This window comes from Vigna umbellata, chromosome 11 (genome assembly GCF_029865625.1).
Source record: "Vigna umbellata cultivar VRB3 chromosome 11, Vumbellata_1.0, whole genome shotgun sequence".
In the NCBI taxonomy this organism is placed as follows: Eukaryota; Viridiplantae; Streptophyta; class Magnoliopsida; order Fabales; family Fabaceae; genus Vigna; species Vigna umbellata.
The window spans coordinates 27,104,831-27,118,342 of record NC_142175.1 but is presented as its reverse complement, the minus strand read 5'-3'; the positions used below and the strand labels follow the sequence as shown (position 1 = coordinate 27,118,342).

At 32.6% G+C, this 13,512-nt stretch overlaps 1 protein-coding gene across 1 annotated transcript; it reads right to left on the bottom strand.

Annotated features, from left to right (window-relative positions):
* Positions 1-675: 675 nt before the first annotated feature.
* Positions 676-5,502, bottom strand: LOC124840189 (formin-like protein 1). The gene is made up of 4 exons (XM_047316204.2): positions 3,268-5,502; positions 2,910-3,109; positions 1,908-2,152; positions 676-1,762 (listed from the first exon to the last, which is right to left on the bottom strand). Exons 1-4 carry the CDS (start codon positions 5,373-5,375, stop codon positions 959-961), a joined length of 3,357 nt encoding a protein of 1,118 aa, XP_047172160.1. The 5' UTR covers positions 5,376-5,502; the 3' UTR covers positions 676-958.
* Positions 5,503-13,512: the final 8,010 nt, after the last annotated feature.

Genomic DNA, 13,512 nt, shown 5'->3' with positions numbered 1-13,512 from the left:
ATATTTTATCCGGCTGAAATTTTTAAAAATGACCTTGGTGATCTTGAAAGTTCAATCAATAAAGTTAAATAAGTAAATAAATTAGATTTCGGGTGACAATCTTTGTTGTAAGTTTCTATTTCAAAATTAAAAAAAAAAAATTACAAATATTTTTTGTAGGAAAATATGCACATGGTAGATATGCATCACCTAAAAGAGATTGATTCTGAACTTATTCAATTGTCGTTAACAATAATAATTTTATGCAATAAACATCGTTAATGTGACTTATTGTCCTCTGCAAAAGTGACAATTCATAATCAGCATAAGTCACGCAACCTCTGAAATTAGCCTTCGATAAGACGTCTAGCGTTAATGAATTATAAAGTGGTTAAACAATATAAAAAAAGCTCATGACACATCTTTTAGTTCACCCTTTTATTATCACTTAAAATTTACTAATTATTACAAAATTATGTAAAGCCCCAAGCTCAACAATATACCATTTAGCAATAGAACCATGGGTCTAAAGACAACATATATTATAAATAAACTCTATTCTTGACTAAAATTAATCAAAAAAATCACATTTTTTAACAAATCTTATTTATTATTTAATGAGTCTATTTTATAATTTATAGTTTGGTTCCACAAATATAGTGTTTTCTGTAAGAGGATTTGCAAGCAGTTGCCATCTCCAATTGAATAGCTTTGTACATAACAAACTTAAAATACATATCCTATTCATTCATACAAGGCAAAAGCTTATTTTCCCCAAAGAAAATCTTCTACTCTATATAATCTATAATATATATATATAACTCAAATCTTTTACAGGGATTTTTACAATTTAACAAGAAAAAAAAAAATGGGCCAGACCATACATGCACCCCCCAGACCCATCAAAATCACCTGGTTCCAGGTTTTTCCTAAGTGAAGATGCAGCCGAAGATGTGACACTGTGATGAGTGATGAACGGCTAAGGAGATGGACTATCATCGTCTGAGGAATTGTACTGTCTCTTTCCGACAAGACCAGGAAGAGGTTGTGGAAGCATAGGATTCACAGGGACAGGGAATCTATGCGCAGAACTAACCATCGTTCTCTCGTTTATCATCCCAACTTCTTTGCACACCCTATCAAGAACTGTTAAGAAGTCTCTCACCACCATGAAGATTCTAAACGGATGAGCTTCTTCCTTTGACAAGTTCCCATGGAAATACTCCGTGATCTCCTTCACAAGGGATAAAGCCACACTTTCTTGTGCTTGCACTTTTAGTATCTCCTCCTCAGCCATTCTTGTGAACCTGTTCATTGACTCTCTGAACTTATGCTTGCTTTCATCTGATCCTGCTGCTTCGTTCAACTTCAAAACCTCTGCAATGTGTGCCATTCCTTTCGAGAGTTTCGACACCTCGCTGCTTAGGACTTCAGAGTCCATTGCAGCTGCCTTCTTCACATTCGCCAGGTCGGCACTCAGACTAGACACTACTTGCAGGCCAAGCCTTCTACACTTGGCATCGTCGTTCGAATTCGCGCCCGCTGTTTGGTTGGCGCCTGAGAGACGAGCGCCTTCGGTTCTGATGATTTCTTGTACCACAAAGTGAAGTAGAGTGGTTTTGCCATCTGCGCCTTTGACATCAACGAGCTTGAGAAGTGTATCGAGTTTGAATGCGTGTGCATCGCCTCGGTTCGTCCCCACGTTCATCCGGTTGCCGGTTTTGAGCACGGCCTCCAGAAGCTTCAAGAACATTCTACTGTTTCGAAGTTCTTCACAGGCAGCCTGCAAATGGAAAGAAACTAGAACTCGTGACATGTACTAAGAGAAACCTCTGGAGAAAGAACCATGTTTGGAGACCGTTAGTGTATGTAGGGAAGATATAGACAGATAAAGAATGCAGAAGGAAATGAAGAAATATCGATGATACCTCCAAAGTTTGAAAGGATTTCCTAAGATACTCCACTTCGGACTCAAAATTGACTATGTAAAGCATTGCTTCCACCCTTTTAAATGCAAAAGGTACATCAAGCACTGCCTTCAAAAATTTCTCAGCAGGACCAAGCTTGGTTGGAGAATCGTCTTTATGTTCCTTCAGTTTCCGTTCTTCCTCCTTGCTTGGTGCCATTTTCAACAGGCTTTCAAGCAGTTCGGTTCCAAGTGTATCAGTGATACCTGTCAAGGTAACATGAATTGTAGTCATTGAAATCACATTCATATGAACAAGGGCTCTGACAACTAATAATTAACTGTTTTTCCCAAATAAAGAACATGGACAGAGAACACAAACCCTAGAAACCTCCTTCACTTGGTAAACAGTGATAACCACATACCAAATCAATAGACTTACCAAAAGCATAGATTTATAATGCACAAGTATACTGTTTGAGTAATTAGATTCTGGAGGACCATTAATAGCGTAACCAAATAGATTCTTAAGAACTTAAGCAATATCATAGCAGACCAATCCAGCACAGCACATAGTTTCATTCAAGGAATAATAATAAGCACAACTATTCATTTGTACAATATTTTTCTTTCCTTAGGCAACAAACACATCTTACCCAATGAAGACCCACACAAAACTTCTACTACTATACCAAAGAAAAAGGTGTTGCCTAAATTAGTGTCCACATATCTCTGTTTCTTTTTCTTTAAAAACTTCCTACTTTATCCAGCAACTGTGTAAAATACCGAAGCATCAACTGCACATGGAACTAAAATTTAATGTCCAGAGTGGGTAAAGAATTTATTCCATATGATTATCATCAAGAGGCCAAGATCAGCAAGAATTTACACAAGTGTCAATATTACCACAATGGACAACACTTCAAACAGAAGTTTTTCTATGCGAGGTACAATCAATCAATAATTACAACAAAACTAGAAAAATTAAACGTTGACATAAACCCCATAACCAAAGGAAAAATACCTTCTAACAGTGATTCACACACTTCTTCTATAGTCACATTAAGTGCTCTTAACAAGATAGCAATGTTCTGGGACTTTTTAGGATCCAGCACCCTATCCTCTTGATTTTGCGGGGCAAGAACCGAGCGAGGAGTTGTGTCCTTAGGTTTTGGGTTTGGCGTATTTACTACAAACAAAGTTTCGATCATCTCCTCGTTCAACCTACACAGTCAAAACAAATCCAAAGCACTTCAATCCATGAACATCGATGACAAATCAACTGCTAAACGAGCAATTCCCTAAGCACGACAGAAAACAAAGAGGGAAAAAGCAATAACAATCAATAACATAACATTGTTAGTGACGGTTGAAGATCTTACTTAAAAGAGCTGGACCTCAACTGATCCCACACCATCTCACGATCAGAGCTTGCCCTCACTTTGTCCCAATGCAAAGGCTTCAACTTAGGTTTAGATGACTCCTCAGAGCTCTCCTCGAAATTCTGGGAACTAACAGGTGGCAACTCCACCGGAGAAACCATTGTATTTGGGGTTTGCAACACAAAAGGCCTGGAAGGAGGCGTCAGTGCAGGCGGCTTCGAAACCTGTTGACCCACTGGCGTCACGGGAGAAGGCACTGGCATCTCCCACTGCTTACGTTGCCGCGGAACTGGCGGAGGTGGTGGCGGCGGCGGTGGTGGAGCAGGGGCTAAAACACTACTACTCGATGGAGCAATTGGTACCGAAAGAACCGGAATTTCCCATTGTTTCCTCTGAGGAGCTGAAAACATCGGTGTTTCGCCGATTGGTGTCAATAAGTCAGGAATCTCCCAGTGTTTGCGTGAAGGTGGCAGTTGAGGTTGAGGTTGAGATTGAGGTTGAGGTTGAGGCAGAGGCTGATGCTGAGGCTGAGGCTGAGGCTGAGGCTGTGGCTCTGGCTGTGGCTGTGGATGTGGCTGAGACGGAGGGCTCAACTCCCTCTCCGGCGATGAAAGTAATGTCGGTGACAAATGTAATGATGACAGAGGAGAGTGTCTAAACCGATCTGAAACATCGGATATGGTCGGAGACTGATCCAACCCGTGATGCAAGTTCATCCCTTTATCCGGCGACGGCAAAGAAAACGCCGAGGACTTCCCAATGGAAGAAGCATTGGACAATCTCGGCGACCCAATGTCGCTTTTGGACTTAGACGAGCCAAAAGATTGCGTCTTTTCAAGTAAAACAAGTCCTGGGGATGATTCACCACCTGGGTTTGGGTTTAGGTTTTTCCTCGGCGACAGAGAAAGCGGAGACAGCGATGGCGACTGACACTCCCTTCGCTCCGGCGTCGACGACATTGAAGACGACGACGGCATGTGCTGCCCGAAACCCGGCGAAGGCGACGACAGTGTGGACAAGGACGGCGATCTTCTAATCGCCGCTGGTGGTGGCGGTGGAGAATGGTGTACTACGGTATTTTCAGGCGACTTGGGTTGTGATCTTCTGGGACTTATGCTCACAGGAGGAGAGAGACTAATGGAATGAGAGCGATCCGGGGAAGCAGAAGAGGAAGAAGAGTAAGATGAACTGGTAGACTCACTGCTGCTACGACCAACTAAATTTTCTCCGGCAATGGCAGAGAAAACTCGCCGAGAACCCGATCCGGTTCCGGTGGAGCCTTCTCTTCCATTCAACGACCCTCTCGGCGAGTAGAACTCCTCTTCATCATCCTCCACCGTCGCCGCCGTTTCCTCTCTAAGCCTGGAAGCCTGTCTCGCCAGCGGTGGCAGCGGCTGAAGCTCCGGCGAGTCCATTTTACGGGGGTTCAACGCAGCAACGTGCGGCTCAGAGAGCTCATCGACACCGCCGCCACGGGAGTTAACAATGGTGCCAAGGTAGAGAAACTCCGAGCTGGTAGAGGAGGTGTTTCTCGGTTTGCGGCCCCCGCCAGTGGCAACAGAAGCTTCACGGGGGAAGAGGCGGATGCTGCTGTCGGATCTGAGTGTTTTCTCGTCAGCGGAGTAGCTTTGACGTCGGCGGCGACAGTAGACGAAGGCTGAGAGGGCGACAACTGCGAGGGCGCATGCGACGGCGGAGATGGCGACGGCGACGAGTTTTTTTGAGGAAGATTTGGACTTTGAGGATTGGGGAAGGATGAGGGAGGATATGTTAGCAGGGAAAGAAGCAAAGGCTGAAGGAGAGGGAGGAGGTGGGGGAGAAGGGTATGTGGGGAAGAAGGGTGTGGAAGCATTGGTGGTGGGTGTGGTGGAAAATGGGTACTTTGGGTTTGGAGGTGAAGGTGAAGGAGATGGCTGTGGAGGAGGGCTTGGGGGAACAGAGGGAGGTGGGGAACCCCCTTCAGGCAGAAAGGGTTGGTGGAGGATTCTTCTGTTGACGGAAGTTGAAGAAGAAAGGGAAAAGATTGGTCCAATGAGGAGGAAGAGGCTGAAGAAGAAGCTGCTACTACTCCTGCTGCACATTGTGCTGTGCTCCTTGATCTCTCTCATGTGCCCTGTTTCTGTGACTGTTTCTCTCTCTTGTCAGATGTGAGAGAGAAAGAGAGAGAGTGGTGAGAAGGGAGAGAGAAGAGGATTTGCTAGAGAGAGTGAGTGTCATGAAAACAAAAGGCTGAATCAGATGACAAAAGGGAGAAATCAGGGGTTATGATCCTCTACAACACACACCCATTTGTCTCGCCCCCATTTCATGGCCGTTGGATTAATTTAACGTCCTTGATTAAATTTGTATTAAATTATGCCATGCATTTTTTTTTCATTTAAGCATATTCTGCCTACCCACAACATTCATACTCCAACATCTAAGAAAAATTTGCCATCTTAGCAAATTTTGAGAACATTAACTTTATGGTTTTTATTACCAATTTGTGGCAGGTGAAAGTGATGCAACGAGAGTAAGAAGATACACGTCTTGTCATCTTTATGTGAACGTTAGATTAATCGGATGGCGTATAAATGAGTTGGAGAAAGATGCAGAGAAGATCTGTAGTAGAGGATCCATACTTGAAAAGTACATGGTGAAATTTAGGTGGTGGTGGATCCAGCTAATATTCTGCCTTTTGCATCTGTTTTGCTATTTCCACTCCCTTGTTGGTTTCAATGTTCTTCTTCCCCGTCTTTTATATTTTAACCCCATAATATCAAATATTTTATTACTTTCTTTTTTACATTAATGCTTGCAAAACTACAGTTCTTGAAGAATATATTGAATACATTTTAAGAAAATATATTGAAATTTTAGATTAGTTTTTTATTAAAACTAACTTTATGTCGACTAGCCTCTAAATTTGCAATTATTTTTGTCAAATTTATTGTATAAATTTGTATACTTTTCTAATCATTCGCAATGTAAGTAAGAGTAAATATAATATATATATATATATATATATATTGGAAAAAGAAAATTTTATTTCAGGATTATTCTATCTTTACGATACAACCACTAATTACTCCCTTCTAATAATATGTAGATATATTGTTAAAAAAGTAAATGATTAAAAATTTTTAAAATGTTTAAAACGAATGAAGTAATTGATATAGAAAATTATTTTTTGTATAGAAATGTTAAAATGAAAACACGATCACATTGTCACTAATTTAAAAGACAATAAAAAGTAATAACAAATTGGTGAAATTTAACTAAAAATAATAGATTATATATTTTTAACTATAATAATCCGTGTTAATATGATAGTTGAAAAATATTTACATGTCCTTGTTTTAAATTTAAGAAGTTGATGATTAGAATTGTAATTTAGTTTCCGAAAAAGGAGAAGTATGGTGTTAATTTAATGCTTTTAAAACATATATGATTTAACTGCTGAAAAAGTATTAATTTAAAGTTTAATAATATAACGTAACGTTAAACTAATGTCAAAAACATTTTAATGTTTTATATTATGTTTAAATAGTACATTAATGCTATTTATTTTTCTTATATATATAAGTGGACTTTATTAATTATTTTAAAGTTTTTTTTGGCTATGGGATCGAAATTAAAGTAAAAATTTAGTTGTTTTAGTAATTAATATGTATTAAATCTAATCATTTATTTATTTTTATTTCAAGTTTATAGTTATAATTTTTAAAATAGTTTTTCGATTAATTGCATTTCAATTATTAAGAGTCACACTTTACTTTAAATTATTTAATATTAATGGTAATTTTGTAATACTCAGACCATTCACTCCATCAATAATAAATAATCTTTGGTATAAATATTATACAATACAAAAGTTATATTGATTTTATAAATAAAAACATTGGTTTGAATATATTATTTTTATTACTATAAATAAGAAATTTCATGTTTTTAGTTTCTAAAAGGACACACTTTTATGTTTATTTATTAAACAAATGTGATATATATTATAACATCCTAAATATAGTATAAATAATATAGTATAGTCATAACAATAAAGCAAAAGTAGTCGACAAATAAATAATATAAAGTTAATACAATCATCACGATAATCATAATATAAATTTTATATACAATCCAACATCTGAACCAAAACTATATGCATCAACACAACTAAATAATTAAGTATCTGCTTGTCCATCCTCTAGTTTCTGTTCCACGGATATCTCATCACGCTCTACCCATACCCATCAGATTATCAGAACAAAAAAATAGTACAAAAACATACAACAAAGCATAAACAAAAAGGATAAGCTAGATAAACAAAACAATTCATATATATTATATTAACAACTCAAATCTTAACTAGCAATCCAAACATCTTATACATGTCATAACTTGTACAAGACTCATTCGAATTCAGTATGAATGTCGAACAATTGGAGGTCTATGCACTTGTAATAGTAATATTGTTGGCTGAAACCAAACTATCATACAAGCTTAGTCCATTTCAATTGCCTAGGGCCATGATCAAAGTCTATAGACAAAAATTTCCTATTACTCTCACCACATGACCCGCCCCTCTCTACTTGGGAATGGATGATCATTAAAGTGTCGGGATATATATATATATATATATATATATATATATATATATATATATATATATATATATATATATATAAAAGAAAATTTTATTTTAGGATTATTTTATCTTTACGATACAACCACTAATTACTCCCTTTTAATATATAGATATATTGTAAAAAAAAAGTAAATGATTAATTTTTTTTAAAATGTTTAAAACTAAAGAAATAATTGATATAGAAAATTCTTTTTTGTATAGAAATGTTAAAATGAAAACACTTTCACATTGTCACTAATTTAAAAGACAATAAAAAGTAATAACAAATTGGTGAAATTTAATTAAAAATAATAGATTATATATTTTTAACTATAATATTCCGTGTTAATATGATAGTAAAAAATATTTACATGTCCTTTTAAATTTCAGAAGTTGATGGATTAGAATGTAATTTAGTTTCCGAAAAAGGAGAAGTATGCTGTTAATTTAGTGCTTTTAAAACATATATGATTTAACTGCTGAAAAAGTATTAATTTAAAGTTTAATAATATAACGTAACGTTAAAATAATATCAAAAAGATTTTAGTGTTTTACGTTATGTTTAAATAGTACATTAATGCTATTTATTTTTTTTATATCTAACTGGAGTCAACTTATTAAAAAAAGGATATTTACTTTGATTTTATGTATATATTTATTAATGAAAGTAAAGATTAGATAGTTTAACTAATTAATATGTTTAAGTAATTAATATGTATTAAATGTAATTATTTATTTCTTTATTTTATATTTGTAATGAGTTTTTTCTTTTTTTTCTTTAAGATTTCTTACTCTTCGTATGTTTATTTGAAGATTTGGATGTATTTATACGATCACTACATTGAGGTCTATAACATCATTTGATCAATTTTCTCTATAGAGTAAGTTACATTATACTCCTTTTTCTTTAATTTTTTGTTTAAGACACATTTAGATATGATGTCGCATGTGTCGTCTGATCATTCTTCCTTGTTATGTGTCGATCAGTGGTCCTAAGGACCTCTTCTGATCATGATTCTATGGTTTGTAAGTATTTTCAGAGTTCTTTGAGTTGAGATAGGGGTAGTGTGTTTCTTAAAGTTGTAGTAACTTTCTAAACACGTAAGGGAAGCTAACTTTGTTTTAAATTTGGTGTAGAAATTTTGAGTTCGTATTCATTATTGATGTGTAATGAAATTTATGTTTAATTTGATGATTCATTTATGATATGTATTAGTTTTGGTTATTGAATGATCTATTGATGAACATGTTGTAATTGTGCAAAATACTTGTTGATCTTTGGTTGTTTTGATGTATGTTGGTATGACATATTTGTAGTTGATTGTATTTGTTTGGATTATGTGAGGATGTTGTTTTGGAGTATTATTCAGTGGAATAAATGACTTTGTTTTGCAGTTAGAGAATAGATAGAATTTAAGGTCGTTTTTGGGTAAAAATAAAGGTTTTTCTGAATAAAATTTTGAAATAATGATTGAATAGGAAAAACTGAGGCTTAAGGTCTATTGATTACATTAAACTTGTTTAGATGTTGAGTTAAGTAAAAATCTATGGTGGAATTGGTAATTAGATTGATATGTTGAGTTTTGTCATGTTTTTGGTTCATTTTAGAAGTTCTAACTAAAGAAAATCTAAAGTATAGGGTTTGTGATGAAAATGAGGATTTGAGATATGTTATTGGCTCCATTGTTAATTGTTCAAACTTTTAGTTTGCAAATTTCTGGTTTAGAATGTGTAGAATTGATTTTAGGTACTTTTGAGTTGTTGAATTGGTTTGGTGCGTCTAGTTGCTAACTAAATGAGCAATGTGATACTCTATTTTTATCTATAAACATGTTTTCGTATTAATCTTAGTGTTAAAGATCCCAAATTGGTCATTTGGATAGGTCCAAGCTGCATCAAAACCAGAAAAATCAGGTTGTTATAAAAAATTGACAAGAATAATCAATTATCACATATGATAATCAATTATTGCAGTTCGAAGATCAACTTTGCATGAATTTTCTCTAGAATAATTGATTATCGGGTGTGATAATCAATTATCTCTAAAACGAAAACTTAAAATTTAACTTTTGTTAGGGCGTTGTGTGGGTTGATTTCTTTTATTTTATTCTTTTCTATTTCGTATGGATGGTAATGTAATGATAATGTAAGGATTGTATAGTAGTATCAAAGGAATTTTTATGAGGTTTTATGCATGAAGTTATGTATGTTTCCAAGTGTGGTTTGAAAAGAGTTTCTAGGAGAAATTCTTGATAGTAATTCCAGGTAGGTGGTTAGGGACTCAGCTTTGGAAGTTATCTTGACGCTCCAATAATCGTTTTATCTCAGATAGAGAATGAGATTATGTGGTGAGGAGTAGCAAGAGGTTGAGGTTCTAGTCTATGGTTTGGTATTCTTTGTCCATAAGTGGTAGACGGATTAGTCTTGTGTGATAATTTGAGGTGGGTCAGTTGTTTCACCACTACAAATGCAAAAACTTGTCATAGTCTGATATCAATAAATATATCGAGATTGATCGAGTCTAATAAATAATTTGTATGTTGATATTTGGTTTGATTTGGAAAATTGATACTTATGATGTTTATAATTGTATGAATAAATTCGTTTTAAAATATTAGATTATCTTGTTGTATTGTTATTAGTCGTAAGTTTTTGTTGTATTTTGGAATAATTATACGAACATTTTATATATCTTTCTTATATACCTATTTAGTAATTGTTATAGTTTTATTGATTTTATGATATTCCTTATTAATGATTTATACTATTTAATTGAATGTTACAAAAACTGCAATACACAGATAAGTATCTTTGGAATCACTAATAATTTATAACTAGTTTGAATAAAATATGTTTTTTTTTTCAGTACACGGTATATTCTTCTAGCTCTTCGTTTATATCCATTATAGTTTACTTATTAGTTTACAACTTATTAATTTCTTTTTTATTTCACTCAAAATTCCGTTTATTTCTCTTAAATAAAAACATTTTCTACTCGTCACACTCGTTGATATCATTTGTGCATCTTTACTTGCAACGATAGGTGTTTGGAATTTGATTTGATGTACTCTATATATTATAATACTGTTTTCATAAATAAAAAATTAATAAATATTAATTATATTCCACAATGATATTAGTTGTTAATAAGCTAATTAACTTTTAAATAGAGGATTTCAACTCATAATCTATATATTTTTCTCTTCAACTTTGTCACCATGACATCTCATTTTTATGTATTATGATTTTTTTTTCAAGTATATTTGATTAAAGACGATTTCAATTAACAAAATTCAGCATATGATAAGAATGAAAAATAATTTTGTTCTAATATAATTTTTTTTTATAATACGTGAATAGCATTTAACTATCATTATACTAACCTAAATCATTAAATTAGACATACTATTCTAATACACTGAAGTTATAATTAATATAAGTTAAACCTGTCTAGTATTCTTTGTTGTCCAGAAAACATACGTATCAAAAATACAAACAATTTGGTCAAGATAGATTGTCTTATACCATCATTTGCACTTGAACAATCGAGTTTGTTATATCCTATCGATTTTAATCGATATTTCAATGAACTAATCTTCACAATTATCATTAGAACTTAATTACATAGTTATAACTTTCTCTAAACATTACATTATAAATTTCAAAATTTCCCTCTCATGTAAGCATAAATATAGTTATTTAATGGTCTAGTTGCTTAACTTTCTATTTTTCTTTTTCTTTTTTTAGTATATTATTACTATTCTTATTACTCAAAAAGCATATAAGCGTATATATTATTTTTTATGATATCAAAAAATAATAAAATTATTAATATTATACGTAATTTTAGTTTTTTTAGATGACGTTTTTATTATAAATACTTATTTTATTTTAAACGAATAGTTAAATTATCAAATAAAAAAGGGTTAAATTTAAAGAAAAAATACTTAAAAGATAAAACTCATAAAATAATTATTTTGATTTGAAAAAAAATATTTAAAGTGTAAAACTGAAAACAAAAATGTATATATCAAAAGAAAAATTTTATATAATAAGACTGATTTACTCATATAAATAGACATCATAATGTCATCTTATTATATTATCTTAAAGAGATTGAGTGTGGTTTAATTAATTTTATCATCTTAACATTAATAAATATTTATATAAAAATTATACATCAAGGTGATTTTAAAAGAAATATTTAAGTCGACCAACTAAACATAAGAGGGATCGATAAACAATTAATACATTCTACAACCCTCAATAGCAAACAAAAATTAAGATAATAAAAACATTTAAGTAAATATTTAACACCTTACAGATTTATATAATTTCATTTAAAAATATATATAAAAAATTATCATCGCATATTTTAAAATTCTCAAATTTAGAAAACATGTCAACTTTATGAAATAATATAAAATTACAATAAGAAAAACAGTATCTCAATCTAATCATCCTAAACAAGTCCCACATATCAGCATGTGAAACTTTGATATACCTTTACTTTTTTTCTTTTCCTTCTACAAAAGAAAAAGTGTCGGTATTAGTTCCAAATATCCACTACAATTAAACCCTAATGTGAATGAATAGATATCACACTTTAGTTTGACAAATGACAGAGAAAAACACATTTTAATGCCTTAAAGTTTGGGGAGAAAGATTTAAAAAAGGAAATTGCCATAAAGAATAAAGAAAAGATGGAGAAAAAAAAACAAACAAGCTTGTCTTTTAAGACGCATTTTCCATTATTCATTATTCATTAGTATTATTATTTATTTTTCATGTTCAAACTTTTTGGGCAAGTGATGGAAAATGCGAAGAAGTAAAAATCGAATAGCGAAAGTAGCAAAATGAGATATGCGATGTTACGTTATAGGACAAAGCATTTTAACCTAATTGGTGTCTACGAAGGAACCTTGTATGCGAATGTCGGTCACCGAAAACGGTGCGTATCGCTGAGCCATCACTGTTCATTGCACACATTCCAACACATCATCATCTAACCAGCAACCTAGATCTTGGTCTTATCATAATATTTTTCACATGTTGCGTTCATGTCTTCGTCTCTTTTCTAATGTATTATTCTTCTGTTATTTGTTGAACGTGTTTTTAAACATAGGTTCGGTCTCAAAAACTCATGCAAGTCAAAGCATGCTTCAAACTTCTAGGTTTTTAAACAATATATTAAAATATGTCCATTTATCAATGACATCTTATTAAACAAATCATCTTTTCTTCACCCTGTACCTACAAACACTGTAATAAAATATAATAAGTATTATGCTTTTAACTAAATGTTATAACTTTTTCGATCTCAACTGAGTAATAAAATACATTTTTGTTAATTTTATTTCTTTTAAAAACAAAATTATGAAGAATTTTGAGTTCTTAAAGAAACAATATCTCATAGTAATCAATCATAAAGTCAATCATCTTATTTAAGGATTTATCTATTTTAGAATTTGAAACTTTTTCAAAACTTTCATTCACATTTCAAATAACTGGAAGAGAAAAATATATTTAAATTAATATTAATTTTTTACTCTAAACATCATAGTAAAAGTAAACTTAATTTTATAAAACAATTTAATAATACATGTTTTTCTTTCAATTTTTTAAATATTTTTTAGAAATAA

Coding starts and splice junctions, on each gene's coding strand:
- LOC124840189 (XM_047316204.2), bottom strand. CDS start 5,375: ATGAGAGAGATCAAGGAGCACAGCACAATGTGCAGCAGGAGTAGTAGC. Junction 2,153..2,909: donor GTGTGAATCACTGTTAGAAG/GTATTTTTCCTT, acceptor TTACCTTGACAG/GTATCACTGATACACTTGGA. Junction 1,763..1,907: donor AATCCTTTCAAACTTTGGAG/GTATCATCGATA, acceptor TTCCATTTGCAG/GCTGCCTGTGAAGAACTTCG.